Source organism: Primulina huaijiensis, chromosome 7 (assembly GCF_012295235.1).
Source record: "Primulina huaijiensis isolate GDHJ02 chromosome 7, ASM1229523v2, whole genome shotgun sequence".
In the NCBI taxonomy this organism is placed as follows: Eukaryota; Viridiplantae; Streptophyta; class Magnoliopsida; order Lamiales; family Gesneriaceae; genus Primulina; species Primulina huaijiensis.
In genome coordinates, this window is record NC_133312.1 from 17,686,836 (window position 1) to 17,703,372 (window position 16,537).

General features: G+C 38.1%; 1 protein-coding gene across 2 annotated transcripts; it reads left to right on the forward strand.

Annotated features, from left to right (window-relative positions):
* The first annotated feature begins 12,487 nt into the window (after positions 1-12,487).
* On the forward strand, positions 12,488-15,838 carry LOC140981791 (protein SOSEKI 3-like). Of its 2 annotated transcripts, none has more exons than XM_073448255.1 (7): positions 12,488-12,728; positions 13,102-13,330; positions 13,425-13,494; positions 13,615-13,730; positions 14,061-14,910; positions 15,177-15,484; positions 15,577-15,838. In XM_073448255.1, the coding sequence occupies exons 2-7, from the start codon at positions 13,141-13,143 to the stop codon at positions 15,600-15,602; spliced, it is 1,560 nt and encodes a 519-aa protein (XP_073304356.1). In that variant the 5' UTR covers positions 12,488-12,728; positions 13,102-13,140; the 3' UTR covers positions 15,603-15,838. The 2 variants fall into 2 exon arrangements, with proteins under 2 accessions (XP_073304356.1, XP_073304357.1); XM_073448256.1 differs by having other exon boundaries at positions 13,113-13,330.
* Positions 15,839-16,537: the final 699 nt, after the last annotated feature.

The following is a 16,537-nucleotide window of genomic DNA, read 5'->3' on the forward strand; positions in this document are numbered from 1 at the left end:
TTTTTTTGTCAATTCATGTACTTGTTATTATTTTTATTAGACATTTTAGAGTTAGCTGGATGGGATCAAGTTCTTGTGGAATATGAGTCGAACTTCTAAATTTTTGTTCTGTTTACAAAATGTTTGATATTAAAGCTTGATTATTGAAGTTGATGAAAATCTCGAGACCTGCTGGGAGCTCAGATCTCGTTGTAGAAGCTCGGGTCGACCTTCGGATCTGGAAGTACAAATAAGAATGTTAGAAGGAGGCCGAAAGTTGTTCCGACATAGCCCCTTTGATGCTCAAGTCAAATAAAAAAAATGCAGAGAGTACTGTGCGAGTAGAGTTTTTGGACGAATACAACTCTAGTCTTTGTAATATTCTAAATCCATTGGAATCCTTCCCTCGTTGAACTCCAGATTCTTAGAATCTCGGATAGAATTAGATTAAATCTCTACGAGCGTTATTTCTACGGATTACATATTGATGTATGAGAGTGGGAGCTCATTGAGGCATGAGCTCGACTGACGTGCAGTAAGCAAGTCCAGGCTTTCTATGAGAGCATGGTTCGGGAGGTCAGCCTAGACTTTCTCAATCGCTACGATGATATGAGCTGGGAGGTAGGCCAAGACCTCACTGGGAGGTCGGCAACACCATTCTAATCAATAAGATTATGGAACTATGGGAGGTCGGCTGGGCCAGCCTCCTGGATGACATCCCAACAAATCTGAGTCAATAAATCCCAAGTTGGGTCCTGAGATATCCCGATGGATCTAAGAGAATATGATGACCTCTTAATGATCCCTAGCCATTAAGAAGATCTCCTCGGACTACCTGGATATCAGGTCTGGGGTATCACTAGTCCCCTCCCCCTCAAGTCGAACTGGTGTCTGGGACCAGAAGCTCGCTATAGTCTGAGCTCTCGGAGGCCCGGGAATGGTGCTAAGGTGTGAGAAAGAGCTCTTATCCATGTCTATTCATACCCTGAACTTGAAATGTCTTCTCCATTTATTACGCAAACAGTTACTTTTGCACATTTCAAGACGATCTCGATCGTTCCATCTGTTTGAAATCAACGTCCGATCTCATCTTGGTCTCTTTATAAATAATTTTCCTCGCTCTTTATTCACACTTTACATTTGTACCCTTTCTCACATCAGATCCGACCTCAGACTTCCGATTCCTTCTTAGCTCCCAACTTCCGACCTTTCCTTCTTTAGGTACATTTTAACTTGTGACCTCCCTCAATAGGTCCTCTAACTCGAGCTCAGAGGAGATATTCCATGAGGTGGATCAAAACGATCTTCGAACCGATGTCCCTAGCGGCATGTGAGAACCTTGAAATCGAGGCGGTCAGCTCACGCCTCTAAATTGGTAATGATGGCCCAATCCGGAACTAGCTCGATTTCTATCACACCGAGGAGCCAGTTAGGATGAGAGATCCTTGGTTCGAGCTCTACCCTTCGTGGTTAGAGGTCTCGGACGAGCACCAGCTCAATTTTCCTTTCCTCATGCTGAGACGGTCAGCTCACTCCTCTCAATTTTGCTTTCCTCATGCTGAGGACAGAGTTCAAATTCCCCCTCCGAGATATTACATCTTATAACAAGATCAGCTGGAGGGTGGACTTTGATTTCCTATCTCCCCCTTTTTTAGCAGCTCGGCTAATTCTATCATATTCACTTCGATCAATTTACCCCTAACGCATTTCATACCTTTTGCAATTTTTTAGTTTTTTCTAAGGCTGTAAGCTTTGAGGTCGATTTATTTTCCTTATCCCATTTTTATTTTCCGAAGAGGGCCCTTCTATTTCTCAGCTCGTCCTAACTGTCATCTTTTATAATGCCCAAGTTCCAACAAGTACTAGAAAAACAACTTCTTTTTTTTTAATCCCTCTAACCTATGGGACATCAGCTCCCAGTGGTGAGCTGCTCTCCCCAAGCACCCCTCTCCTCCTCTGGGTTTCCGCAAGAGCCTATCTTTTGTCGGGCCCCATTTAGGACATTAAAGGTCGGCGCTTTCATACTCTAACCCTATTGGCTGAGCATCTCTTATGCCATTACGGGCTCAGTTCGGCCAAAGTTTTCCTCCCAGAGAAATGAGGATATGGAGTTCGGCTCGACCCTTATTTCCCCCTTTTTTTTACTGATCAAGCTTTTACTCTTGTCACAACTAACAGAGTTATGAATGATATCATTAAAAGGGCTTAGGCAAACAGAAGGCTACCTCCACTAGTCCGGACAAGGGCACGTCCAAGGCTGTGGCAGTAGAGGTTAGCATGGAGAAGGTCTCTGTTGGGACCATCGCTTAGGGAGCTGAAGTTCTCCAAGACACCACATATAGGAAATGACAAGCCCCTGAAACCCTTCTCCCTCAAGGTCAGTCTACCAGTAGTGGGAAGGATGATCCTGTCCATGCTGATGTTTTGTCCGTCCGACAGGTGAGGTTGGACAACCACTCTCGAGTTCTCCACTGTCGCTCTCCAACCTCTACGATATGTACATGGATAACCTTTGCATCGTGGGGGTCTGGCCTACTCCTCTAGCCGGAGTCGTGCTTAGGGACGTCACCTCTATGGCCAATGCTAACTTAATTCATGGTTTGAGTTGGACTGATCTCACCATGACGTCCTACAGTGCCAATGCCGAGGTAATGTTGCTCAGGTGCTCTTCTTATACATTTTTTCAAGATTCTTTCTATATTTTATTTAGGTGGCCCTTCTGAACATCGAGGTCACCCTCTAGGCCAGCAACTACAGGGAGTAATTTTCAATGGACTCCAGGGCCTTTGAGGCCGCCTTGGCTGAATTGGAACAGAAAATAGCCGAACGTACCTTAGCTCTGGAGAAGGAGTCGACCAATGCAAAGAGGCGGGAAGCTGACATGTGCCTGGGTTTTGAAGCCGAGCTCCTGAAGTTGAAAAACAAGTTATGGTTGGCTGAGGTTTGCCTGGAAGCTTTCAAGGATGATACTTAGGCTGTTAAGGAGGAGCTGGATTTGCCTAAGCAGGACGCTGACTCGGCCCAAGCCGAGCTATGCAAAGGAGCTGAGGTCTTAAAAGAGGCTTTCCTGAAGTCGGAGGAATTCAAGGTGATAATTAGTGACAAGACCCTTGGCTTCCTCGATGTGGGCTGTGTGGCTCAGTTCAAGGCTGCGCACTATTCTCCATAGGGGAACTCAATAAATTTCCTTAGTGTAAAGAAGATCTTACACGATCTCCCTCCAAATATGTAAAATCTTGTAATTATTATTATTTTTTGAGTACTGATCTTCTGGAGAGCGGAATTTTATATTCAACTTGAAGGATCTGTTTTGACACATTTGAAGGTGCTTCAAACGCAATATTCTCCATAAGCTGTAATAGCTTTTGTTCTAAGAATAAATATGCCGATGAATTAAATCGAGTTTGATTTTCAAACCAAGCAGAAGATACTCGAAATAATCATTCATTAAGAAAACTGAACAGTTTAATGCTTTTAGCTTGTGCTTAAACTGAATAACTGAGTTAAGGGGGATTAGTTCTTGCTTGCATCAGTTCAGTTATGGGAAGAACTGAAATGATATCAGCTGAACTGATCAATAAAGTTTTAAAACAATAGTTAAACATTTAGGGACACAATATATGTTTATGGAAGTTCGGAAACTTCAACTGCTCCTACATCACCCCTTCTAAGACCTCGGGTAGGATACAGTAGAAGAATTTTATTTATACAACACCTTGTACAAACTCACTCAGTTTAGGACTTACGCTACTGCCTAAATGAACTCCTAGTCTAGACTGAAGGCAGCACCTTCCAGCCAACACTTGTTTAACTTTTATATATTAAAGACTACAGACACAAATTGAACGTCTTTGTGCAAGATTCACTCAGCTAAACAACGAACTCAACTCTCTGTATATGTGAGTGATTGTGTGTGAATGTGTGAGAACTGATCTAATCAGTACAACACGTAGGTGTTCTCACACAGCTGGGCTTGTTGCTTCTGATAAGCTGATATGAAATAAGTGTGCCCTTAGTTTTCTTCAAACACTTGTATTATTGTTGTTGTCGATGTTGGTATGTTTTTCTTCAATGGTCTTGGTATGTTATTTATAGGCGCTCCGCTAACGGTACATGAAGACTCAACAATAATGTCCATTGCATTCGCATATGCTTCTTTAGGACATGTCTTGTCACTCTGACAACTGTTCTCGAAGATTTTCTCTTTTCAGCTTTGCTGTAACGTCCATTATTGTACCTTTGTCTGTGAGGTAGCTTATAGCCTGAACCGTGTTTATTCGCGCTTAGCTGTATTCCATTGATAATTATGTCGTGATGTGCGAACTGATTAGTTACATCTGTTTCCTTGAACTGGTATGTTGAAATCAGTTTGGACTGATTTCACTGTATCAATTTCTTTTTTCAGCTGAGTTCTTCATCAGTTGAGCACTTCATCAGCTGGCCGGGCTTATGAAGGTTTTCTGTTGAATTACTTATCAGTTGCACAATTGAGTGAATTGGTTCAGTTTTGGAAATCAGTTGGCACTTTCATTTGGATTGTCGACAGCTTCAGTTTAGGCTTCGGGAACTGATCAGTTTGCGACCCGATCAGTTTCAGCTTTCTGTGCGCTAGATAGATTTGTTAGAAACAAAATAACAAGTTTTATTAACATCAAATCAAGATTTCGAACATGAAATGTTCCAACACAATTCTTCTTTTTGTTTGTTATTTTTGAACTTTCGAATGAGATCGACTGGACTCTTGGAGCTCGACTAAACACTTGGTGAATAACGCTCGACCAAGCACTTGAACAAATAATAACCTTACAAAGTTCTCGAGAGAGGTCGGTCGGGCTCAGGAGCTCACCCAAATACTTGAATAAATTAACAAAGGTCATCATGAGAGTGCTCGGCCGGGCTTTGGGTGCTCGACCAAGCACATAAATAAATAACCAAATAAGGTCATTGTGAAAGAGGTCGGCATGGATCTGGGAACTTGGCCAGACACTTGAATAAATAATAACCATAAGTCATCTTGATAGAGGCAGAGCTTGGCCAAGCAATTGAATAAATAATCAGATAAGGTCGTCTTCAGAGAGGTCGGTTGGGCTCTAGGAGCTCGGCCAAGCACTTGAATAAATAATAACCAAATAAGGTCATCTTAGGAGAGGTCGTCTGAGCTCCAAGCACTTGAATAAATAATAACCAGATAAGGTAATCTTGAGATAGGTTATTGAGAACCCTCGTAAGCCTAACATAACCAAGGTGAGGTGAGTCCTAATGTAATCATAGATCCTGCTGAGGTCGGTGAAAATCCTTATAGGCTCAGCGTAACCGAGACGACGTGAGCCCTGACGTAATCAGAGCTCCTGAGGCGAGGTCGGGTGAAAACCCTTATAAGCTCGGCGTAACCTAGGCGACGGGAGTATTGACGTAATCAGAGCTCATGAGATGAGGTCGGGTGAAAACCCTTACAGGCCTTACGTACCCAAGGCGAGGGGAGCCCCGACATAATTAGTGCTCCAGAGATGAGATCGGGTGAAAACCGTTATAGGCCCAGCTTAACCGAGGCAAGGCGAGCCCTGACGTAATCAGAGCTCCAAAGATGAGGTCGAGTGAAAACCCTTTGTAACCGAGGTTAGGCAAGCTCTGACGTAATCAGAGATCCTGAGATGAGGTCGGGTGAAAAAACTTATAGGCCCAGTGTAATCGAGGCGAGGTAAACCCTGACGTAATCAGAGCTCCTGAGCTGATGTCGGGTGAAAACCGATATAGACCCGACGTAACCGAGGCGAGGTGAGCCATATTGTATTCAGAGCTCCTGAGCTGAGTTCGGGCAAAAATACTTATCTACAATAGTTTCTGATAAAATTTTGCAATCTTATAAAAATAATAAATGTGACTTGGATCAATTTGTCATTGTATTCATAGATGACATCCTCATTTATTCGAAAAACCAGGAATAGCATAGCCAGCATCTGCGTACCGTATTGCAAGAGCTACAGAGCCGTAATTGGTTTGCAAAGTTCATCAAGTGTGAGATTTGGTTGGAGAAAGTGGCATTTTTGGTGCACGTTTTCTCTAGGATTGGCATTGAGGTTGACCCGTCCAAAGTGGAAGTAGTGAAGGAATGAGTTGAACAGAAAAATGCATATGAGATCCGCAGTTTCTTGGGCTTAGTGAGCTGTTACAAAAAATTCATATAGAGATTTTCATCTATTGCAGAGCCACTCACCAGGTTGACGAAGAAGAATCCCAAGTTTGTATGGAGTGCTGACTTCTAGAAGAGTTTCGACACTTTGAAGCAAGCTCTTATAACAACGCCAATATTAGCCTTTCAATCAGGGCAAGGAAACTTTGTGTTATACACTGATGCTTCTAAGCTCAGATTAGGCGCTGTATTGATGCAGCATGGCCGAGTCATTGCATATTCCTCCAGACAGTTGAAGGTGCATGAAAACAATTATCTGATCTGGAGTTAGCTGCCGTTGTCTTTGCTTTGAAATTATGGAGACACTACTTGTATGGTGAGAAGTGCCAGATATTAACTAATCACAAGAGTCTCAAATATTTCTTCACTCAGAAAGAATTTATTGTGCGACAGAGACGGTGGCTAAAGTTGGTAAAAGACTATAATTGTGGTGTCAACTATCATCAAGAAAAAGCAAATTTATTCGCTGAGCAAGAGTTGTATCGCAATTGTCGGTACAAAAACCTCTACAGCTAGAGATGCAAAAATTCGATCTCGAAATTTATCCTAGGGGCAGAGCTCCTAGATTATCCACCTTGACAGTGCAGTCCACCTTGATAGACCGTATCCTTAGTTGATTGTCATCTGATGAGCATTGCAGAAATGGCGATCGAGAGATGAATCCAAGGGCCGTAAGCTTTATGTAGCGAGCGATGGGATTGTGAGGTATAGGGGGAGAGTTTGGGTGCCTAATGTTCTCTCGATCAGAGGAAATATATTATCAGAAGCACAAACAGCTCCGTATTTCATTCATCCACGGAGAAATAAGATGTATAAAGATTTGCAGATGCTCTGTTTGTGGCAAGGAATAAAACGAGACATTCGATACCTTGTATCTGAATGTCTAACTTGACAGCAGGTGAAAGCAGAGCATCAAAGACAAGCAGGGACGCTCAAACCTCTTCCTATCCCTGAGTGGAAATGAGAAAATATTGCCATGGATCTCATAGTCGATTTGCCGAGGTTAGTCAGAGGATCTAATGCCATTTGGGTAATTTTTAATTGTCTTACAAAGTCGGGACTCTTCTTGCCGATAAAAACGACATTTGCTATGATGCACTATGCAGAAATTTATATCTGGGAGATAGTCAGATTGCACGGGATCCCAGTTACGATCGTATCTGACAGAGACCTGAGGTTCAGATCATCTTTTTGGAAGAGTTTGCAATCCGCAATGGGGACAAAATTGCTATTCAGTGCAGCATTCCATCCTCATACAGATGGCCAGTCCGAGAGGGTGATACAAATTTGAGAATACTTACTACGTGCATGTGTGATCGATTTCCATGAGAATTTAGAATCGAAGCTACCTCTAGTGAAATTCATCTATAACAACAATTTTCAGTTATCTATAAGTATGGCTCCTTACTAGGAATTATATGGAAGGAAGTGCATATCATCTATTCAATAGGATTAGGCTGGCGAGAGATCAGAACTTGGTCCATAAATTGTTCAGCAGACCACTGACATTGTAGTTAAAATTCGAGACAAGATGAAGACTGTATATAGCCATCAAAAGAGCTACGCTGATAAGAGAATGAGGGACCTTGAGTTTGCTCTAGGAGATCATGTCTTCATAAAAATAACAACTATGAAGGGTGTTATAAGATTCGGGAAGAGAGGCAAATTGAGTCCGAGATTCATAGAACCATTCGAGATCCTTGAAAAGGTGGGAACATTATCCTATCGTGTAGCTCTGCCGTCGAATCTGGAAGGAGTACACAATGTGTTCCACGTCTCTATGCTAAGGAAGTACATGGCAAATGCTTGACATGTATTGAGCTTTGAGCCGTTGTAGCTTTCATCGAGCCTGTCATACGCAAAAAGACCTATTCAGATTTTAGATAAACAGAAGAGGAAATTACGGAACAAAGTTACCAAGTTGGTCAAGGTCAAATGGCTGAATCGTTCCGATGAGAAAGCTACATGGGAGACCGAAGACGAGATAATACACATATTACTATTCTTTTTCTAGGACCGTGTGTAGAAAGTCATTCGGTGGAAGGTGGCTCATCTACGATTGAACGAATTAATCAAGTTAAATAAAAATACGTAAAAATTTAAATTTGAAAATCAAGCATACGATGATGGGTGATATTGTTAGGAGGATCAAACACAATATCTTGTTCATTAGTCGCTACTTCATTAACATCTTCAATGATAAGCTCTTGCTCACAACTCACTTCTTCATTCAAGTCTCGAGTGACAAAAGTTGCTTCTTTGACAGTATTATATATGATTTAACAAATTAAATATTGTTAATAAAAAAACCATACAAAAATTTGGATTTAAAAGAAAATATATCAAGATGTGTCAGATGAGATGTGAATGGTTCAATGATTGCCTCTTACCCAAGAGTCACTACTTACTGAAAACGTTGACTTTGGCTCATCTATAGTTCAAACAAACATATAAATATAATCAGATAAATAATTATCTCTAACATTTTAAAATTCACATATCTTACATTTGTGAGTCTTCTTTTTCTCATATCATGCAAAGACAGTGGATGGTGGGTTCATTCAAAAGTCTTTTGGATGAACTTGAAATGTTATAAAATTTCATCATACGGTCAAGCTTGTTATCCAAATTTGAAATCATATTTTCCAACTCCACAAAATTTTTGTCCACGTGATTTTGTAAAGCTTTAACTTGTCTACTAGTATTTGATTTACCGAGAACATCATCTCACTCAACTTGATGGGATTGTTTTTGTAGTGCTTTCTTGGCTGAATGAATTTTAGAAGAACATTTTGACTTTTTTTGGGACAAAGTTTACTTTCTTGGACTTCTTCTTCGGATTGAACAATTTTTTTAGATTCACAAAGAGTGAGATTCCTAGTACAATACACAGATTTTTCCTCCAATAACAATGAATTAATATAAGACAATTGAGAATCTTTACAAGAATATTCTATGAAAATATTTCTAATGTAAGGAGCGATAGATTCTTGATCTGTATGTAATAAAATACTTCTAACAATCAGTAAAATTTAACATATTTAAAATTAGTAATACACAAGTAGAAAATAAATTTTTAAAAATAAATTATATGCTAAATACACTAAACCTTTTCCCATTATTTGATTCATCTAAAATGTCATTATATCTAGGAGATCTTTTTTGACCAGTTGTTTGAAATCCATTGGCACAAGCTTGGAAGAGATGTATTATCTCATTTTCTTTCTTTCGCGAAATGCACTCTAATATCGCGAACACATTCGTATGCAATAATCTAAATTCAAATTTTATAAAAACACACATTATCAACCATATTCAAAACTTATGGAAAAATGCAAAAATATTTACTTACCTGTAGCGGATAAATGAACCTAACCATATAATGGGTTCAACTCTTCAAATACTTACCCTTTTCTACTTTTTCGCTCAATACAACTTTTTTTCTTCAAATTACACTTCAAATCACAAATATATTTTAGCTACTTTTAAAGTTATTGTACCCCTAGGGTACTCATTAAAAAAATCGAAGTCATCAATCAAGCTAAATTTGTTTTTATCAACTTGAGGATTCTTAATTGGCACTATAAGCCGTGGTACACCACATACGAAGTACGAAAAAATCATCTTCACTTACTCTATACTCAAAAAATCATCCACACATTTCAAATCCTTCAACTTCGTTTACAGATACTTTATTACTTCTCTTAAAATGTCTACCACAAAAGTCTGAAACGTTTATTACTTCTTCAGGAAAATTATCAGAACAATCCAACCCTATTATCAATGCATAATCTAGTTTAGAAAACCTAATTGGTTTATCATTCACAATAAACCACATTTCATCATCATATGTTACATATACTTGTCTCATCTCCATGAACCATAAAATTTGACTAGATAAGTTATAATATGTAGCATACCTAATCAGATTGCCAATTTGTGTTTTTCAGCCATGAAGTCTATGTCATGTTCATTCAAGCAATCTAATTTAATTTCAGTTACTATTTGATATTTGGAATGTATACTAAATCTGCAACTGAAATATTTCTCTTCTGATGGTTGATATTGAAGATTAACCTGAACAAAAAAAAAATAATCAAGTCAATTAGTAAAATCAATTAATTAAATATTCAATTATGTTGAAATTTATGAAATTTATAGAGCAATATGAAAAATAAATATTTTTATAACAAAATGAACATACCCAAATCTTTTTTGCAACCATCTATGATATTCTTTCTTCTATAAGAAGTTTCAAAGAGAAGAGATCTTAATCGAAAAAAGTCTTCAAATTTGATGGATGACACGAAATATTTGAAATTAAAAGATTGAGTTGAAGGGTTAGGAAATTCATCCATAAACAAACAAAATGAAAAACTGAATAACCATTTATTACCTACATATTACCGGTTTCAAAGATTCAAATGTGAGACTTGAGAGCGAAGGTCTTTGAAAAATCAAATATTCGAAGGTAGAAGGCGCGATTAATCAAAATTATCTAGTAAAGTAATATAAAATCAAAACAAAATAGATAATAAACCTAGATAATCTATTTGCCATCAAAGAATGGGTTGTAGTACTTCTAATAATCAATTTACATGGTTTTCACATTTCTGACATCAGGGTTTTGCTCATCGTTTACTGCAGAATAATTAATTAATTAATCACCAAAAACCTAAATTGATAGCCAATACTGCAATCTCTCAAAACCTATCAAGTGTTTCGAAGTTCAATCTTCCATCTATACCATTGATGGATGCATTTAGCTCAAAGAATTTTTTGAAGCATTATGATGGTGAGGTAAGAATAAGGGTAGCTACTCGCCCTAGTGAAATCATTAGAATTTCTACACCCAGACTTCTATATGACGATGATAAAATGATGTAAGTGTTTAATTTATTGTATCCACTTATGAGGAATTGCCAGACACACGTAGTAAATAACATCACATGATAGGAGAATGATTTATAAATCGATAAAGGTATACAGAAAAGAAACTTCTCCCTCTCAGGACAAATAACTAGTGTGACAAAGCGAAAACCCAGCGGAGTGCTCGTCGATGACTGGAGGGTTGCTCTGGTGTTCACCTCTACTGCTATGAAAGTGAATTTGGCATCCAGACTTGCTTTACGGGTGTTAATTCTTGATAACGTGAAGAGAGAAACGAAAACAGAGAAAAGCTCACACTGACAACCAAACAAGGCCTTAAATTAACAAAAAATCTCCAAATTCAAAAAAAAAAAAAAATCCAACCCTAACCCTAATCGTAAATACGTCGCCGCCACCTTTTTGGCCAAACCAGTCGGCGGCGACCATGACCTAGGGTGCTTTACTACGGCTAACAACCACCTTACCATCTCCGACCAACAATCAGCCAGAAATCAATCGCAATCTTCAAAAAAATGACGGAAATCGAATAAATTCATGTCGATTTTCCGACCATTTTGCCATCGATTTTTCGGCATCCAGTGGTGGTCGTCCCGACGTGATGGATCGACCTGAACCTTCAATTTCTGGATTTGGATTCCTTATGGTGATCAATTTCGATGTTTGGGTTTGAACAATTCATTTGGAGATTTTCGAATTTTGGTCATATTTTTTTCCCCACAAAATTGATTTGAATTATTTTTAAAAATAATAAATTAATTTTTCAGATCTCGAATAATTCAAATTTTTAGATCAATAAAAAAATAAAAAATTCTCATAATTCAACATGATCGTGTCTCTTATACCACTTGTTGGGGATTTAACAAAATTAAGTTTATAAATCATGTTATTAAATCCATACATCACAACACGCCAGAGATTCATGTCGAATTATCAGAAAATATAAATAACAGCAAACACGTACTACAATCCATTGATTGATCTAGCGTCGGGGTTATGGATCTTCCAAGGTAACATAGAATCGACCACTTTATTCTTGCCTTAGATTACAGAAGGAGAAAGATCTAGAATATGTGTGCCATATATATTCTGTGTTATTCTTTGTGCTTCGGAGATCATAACCTTAGCAGTCTTCGACCCATCATAGAAGACTTAATTGGGCTGAGTTTCTACACATAAGATGGATCATATCAATTTATTTAATACTTTGGAAACTCATAATTAATTAGATCACTTTATTAGATTCTTTATTAGATAACTTGTCTATGTATAATTAATTAAATTATATGAGCCCACAAAATAATTCTATCGATAAATAGAAAAACTTCTGATGATTAATTAGTAGAAAATGTCCAATAAAAGACCCGTTTAATTGTATATTAGTTTAATTATTATTTAGAAATAATTTAAAAAGGGCAAATATGGTATTTACTAAAGGAGTGCTATTTCCTTCGACGAAATTTTCTGCCGGCCTATACATCCAAATCTTCCTTCCATCTTCTTCACGGTTTTCTCTTCTGATCTGTCAATTTCTTGAAGTGTCAGTTCAATCCTTTTGAAGCTCTATCGTTTTCTGTCGTTATAATCAGTTGTTTGTGGGCTTTCGGACTAACTGATGAATTCAATGTGGAGTTTATACTTTCAGTTTTCTGTCTGTTTCCCTTCTTCTTGGGTAAGTGTATTTTACTTTTCAAGTTGGCACGAGTACGGCGTACATTATCTGGGATTTTCGAGCAGTGTTGTTGATTTGGAGATGGTTTTTTTTGGCTTAATCGTTTGTTGGTTTTGTTTTTGGCATGCTTATGCATTTTTCTCGTGTGGGGAAATGCGTTATTTATAGGTTTATCATGTTACGATCTCCAGTTCTCCAGGTTGTTTTTTGGGAAGATTTGGAAGCTTTACTAACCTCCAATACTATACTTAAGAAAGTTTAAATGTGTTCATTATCTTTCGATGAGTTTTGTAACTTTTGAGCGCCGATCCTGTTTGAACTGGTATGTGAAAAGTGAGTTGGGTTTTCTTTGATAATGTTTGAAAAAGTTCAGGTTTTGAATAGATTTTGAGGGTCACAACTGGCGGACAAAATGAAGAAATACAGGCAAGAAAGCCCGGATAGAGCTAAAGTATGGACAGGAAAATCACCCAAATATCAGCAGCGGCAGCAACATAATCGCACAGTGCCGGTAGTCTACTATCTGTGCAAGAATCGACAGCTTGAGCATCCTCATTTCATGGAAGTCTCTCTCTTGTCGCCTGATGGTCTTTACCTCAGAGGTAGCTGACATTGGAAAGAAACTTAACTGATGATTGTTGTCTTCTTGATATGCTAGATTCAGTGGAATTTTGACATTTGTGTTTGTTTTCAAAGATGTTACCGAAAGGCTTAGTGTTTTGAGGGGCAGAGGCATGACATCCATGTATTCTTGGTCTTGCAAGAGGTGAAAATTTGCATCCTTTTTTAATCAGATCATCTTAATTTGAATGAAGATTCTTCTTATTTCAATTTTGTGTATGTTCTTGCTGTATTTTTTTTTTTTGTGGTTAATTTGTGGATGCAGGAGTTATAAGAACGGATTTGTATGGCATGATCTTTGTGATAATGACTTGATCCTTCCAGCTCATGGGAATGAGTATATTCTCAAGGGTTCAGAGCTCTTTGAAGAATCGGTTTCGGGTAGTTTGAAATCATTTAATCAAGTATTTATGCCGAGTATTATCTTCTAGTTCTTGCTGGATTTGGTTAATTTGCTCTATGAACACATTTATTAGAATTTAGAGTGATGAGAGCAGTTACGCTCCATCATTTCCAAGTTGCCAATAATTTTTATCATTGCTTGGAAGTGTTAAAGAGAAAGTAAATGGTGACTATGTCATTGATGGTTTAAAATTTAATAGCAAATACGTGGACGGAAGTTTTAGAACTATTTGGCTTGCGTCATTTTAATACTCTTTAGAAGCTTGTACAAAACCTGAGTAATTGAAGATTGATAATGTTGATTTCTAGGTCGATTTATTCCTGCTGGAAATGTTACACTGCAATGTGTGAAAGTGTTGCCAGATCCGCAATCTTCCAAAAGTCAAGAGGAGTCTTCATCTTCATCTAGCTTGAATGGTAGATTTATAAAAAGTTCACCGGATGATGAACTCTCTACTCCTGTTCAGCGTCCTTGTTCGTTTTCCGTGTCTCCCGATTCCAACCACAGGAAAAGCTCTGCTTGGAACGGTTCTTTGAGCGTCATAGACTACAAGGTCTATGAGAACGATGGTCTTGCAGATGCTTCCACACAAACAGAGGAAAATGTAAGCCGAGCTGTTGAAACTCAGAGCACTTGTACGAGAGGTATTTCAACTGATGATGAATTGTCAGAAAATCCAGTTCCTCGTGTAACAGAAACTTCAGAAATTTACCGAGGTTCAACTCCACTTTCTACATCAAGTGCATCTTCTTCAAGTGATCGGACTGATACCTTGGAATCTCTCATTAGAGCAGATGCTCAGAAGATCAACAGCTTTAGGATAATAGAAGAAGAGGATTTTCGAATCCCATCCAATGCAAAACTCAGAGGTTCAAATATGCTATTGCAACTAATCTCCTGTGGTTCGTTTTCGGTAAAAGATAATAGCTTTGGCCTTATTCCAACCTACAAACCTAGATTCTCGCATTCCAAATTTCCATCCCCTATGTTCTCCACGTCATTTATGTTGGGAGAGCTTGATTTCCATGCTGAGAATCCAAGTCCAATAAGCATGAAACTGGAAGATAAAGAATGCTTCTCTGGGAGCTTGATAGGAAAAAATAAAATCAAAGAGGGAGTATCGACGCCAAAACAATCTTCTTCATTTAACTCTAACAGGTTAGTCTATTCTCTTCAACTTTGTTGACGTTAGAGGTTTCTTGTTTCTCAGTAGTTTATGACTAGTATTGCTTAGCGGCAGGTCCAGCATAATCACCTCCCTTAAATTACAAAAGTTGAAAATTTTTGTTTGATCACTTAAAGTTGCAAGTTTGATCCAACCAAATTTGTATAGTTGTCTCACCTCACCCTGTTCTCCCAAACTCTTGGATTTGACCCTGGCCTTGTCCTCTGTGTAATGAAATACTTTGGTGATGTGGACGTAGCAAGCAACTTGATTGTATTCAAGAGAAGGTAGAATCAAGTTTCACTCATTCAAAGTGGATTCCAATATCAATCAAGTCCTCTCTAGGCAGTCAGCGAAGAAGTGAATCAATGAGATCCCCACTCTCCAATGGACGCAGAATCTCATCTGATGGAGAGCAAAGCTCACTAGCCATTGCACGAGACACGCCCACAACCAACATTGGAAGCGACAGATTTTCCAATCATTTCTCGGGGGAAACACAATCACAATCAACAAAACTAGATTCTCTCAGAAATGGGGAGGAAAATGTGTTTAAAATCGAAGAAAGTTAAGTTTTCACCAGTCTCTCGTGTGATACCACTTCTCATGTTCCTAGAATTGGTTGACAATTTATTTTTCCTTTCACATTCTTTCAACAGGCTTGCTTCAGGAGCTCGGGTTATAATACAATCCAGAGCTTCAATGGACTATGAAGACAACTTTTGATACGGTTTTTGAGTAAAATCCATGGAGATTATGTGTTTATATCATAAACAGTTCTATGGATTTTCACTAGAAATTAAAATTGACTTTATTTACATGCTTACTATGTATACCTTAATCACGGTTCAGTAACTGTGGATGGATCAATTATTTTTTGTGGTTTCTTTTATCTAAAATTTTAAGTATTTTGTTTTCTTATTGCTAATGGTTAACAGGTCCTACTAAATTCTACTTGTTTTACTCGTTTTTCTTGATTTTAACGAGGATACTAGATTGTGTGACATGGTAAGAACATTTTATGGGGTGGAAAAAATTCCATGTCGCCAATATCATATAATAGTGTAGATCTTTTTTTCCCATGATGAAATCACAGTAGATATCCGTAGGTGTGCACTGGATAAACTCTCGAGCTTACCGTAGTAACTCGTTAATAACCGTCAATAAGGTAAATCACACCAGACCAGCTTTGTGTGACAGATTCGTTCAAAAAAGTGTTGGTAGGAATGGAACCTGTGACAAATCGTTGGAGATTTTTTTTTTTTTTAAAAAAAAAAGCATAGTCAGTTCATGGTTTGGCAGCTGGGATTTATTGGTTAAAATTTATCCATGCTGAACGGGAACCATTCTACATAAAGAGTGATTAAGATTCCTGGACTGGCATGGATTGTGGCATTATGTGGAAACATCTTATTTTTGTTAGAGTATGTGTTCAACAAGTCAACTTGTGGCTTGAGCTTTATTGATTATAATGTAAAAACGATCTTTATTTTAATAATATTTTACGATTTTATTCAATTATGACATTTCCTTTATCTATTTACCCATATAAGCTGCATAAAGATAAAGTACTTAGATATGTAATAGGTATCATGAGATCTGTCTTGCAACGTAAGATCA

Excerpts from the sequence above, each read along its gene's own strand:
- LOC140981791 (XM_073448255.1), top strand. The coding sequence starts at position 13,141 with ATGAAGAAATACAGGCAAGAAAGCCCGGATAGAGCTAAAGTATGGACA. Across the intron at positions 13,731-14,060 it reads CTTTGAAGAATCGGTTTCGG|GTCGATTTATTCCTGCTGGA; the intron begins GTAGTTTGAAAT and ends GTTGATTTCTAG. Across the intron at positions 14,911-15,176 it reads TCTTCATTTAACTCTAACAG|CAAGCAACTTGATTGTATTC; the intron begins GTTAGTCTATTC and ends ATGTGGACGTAG.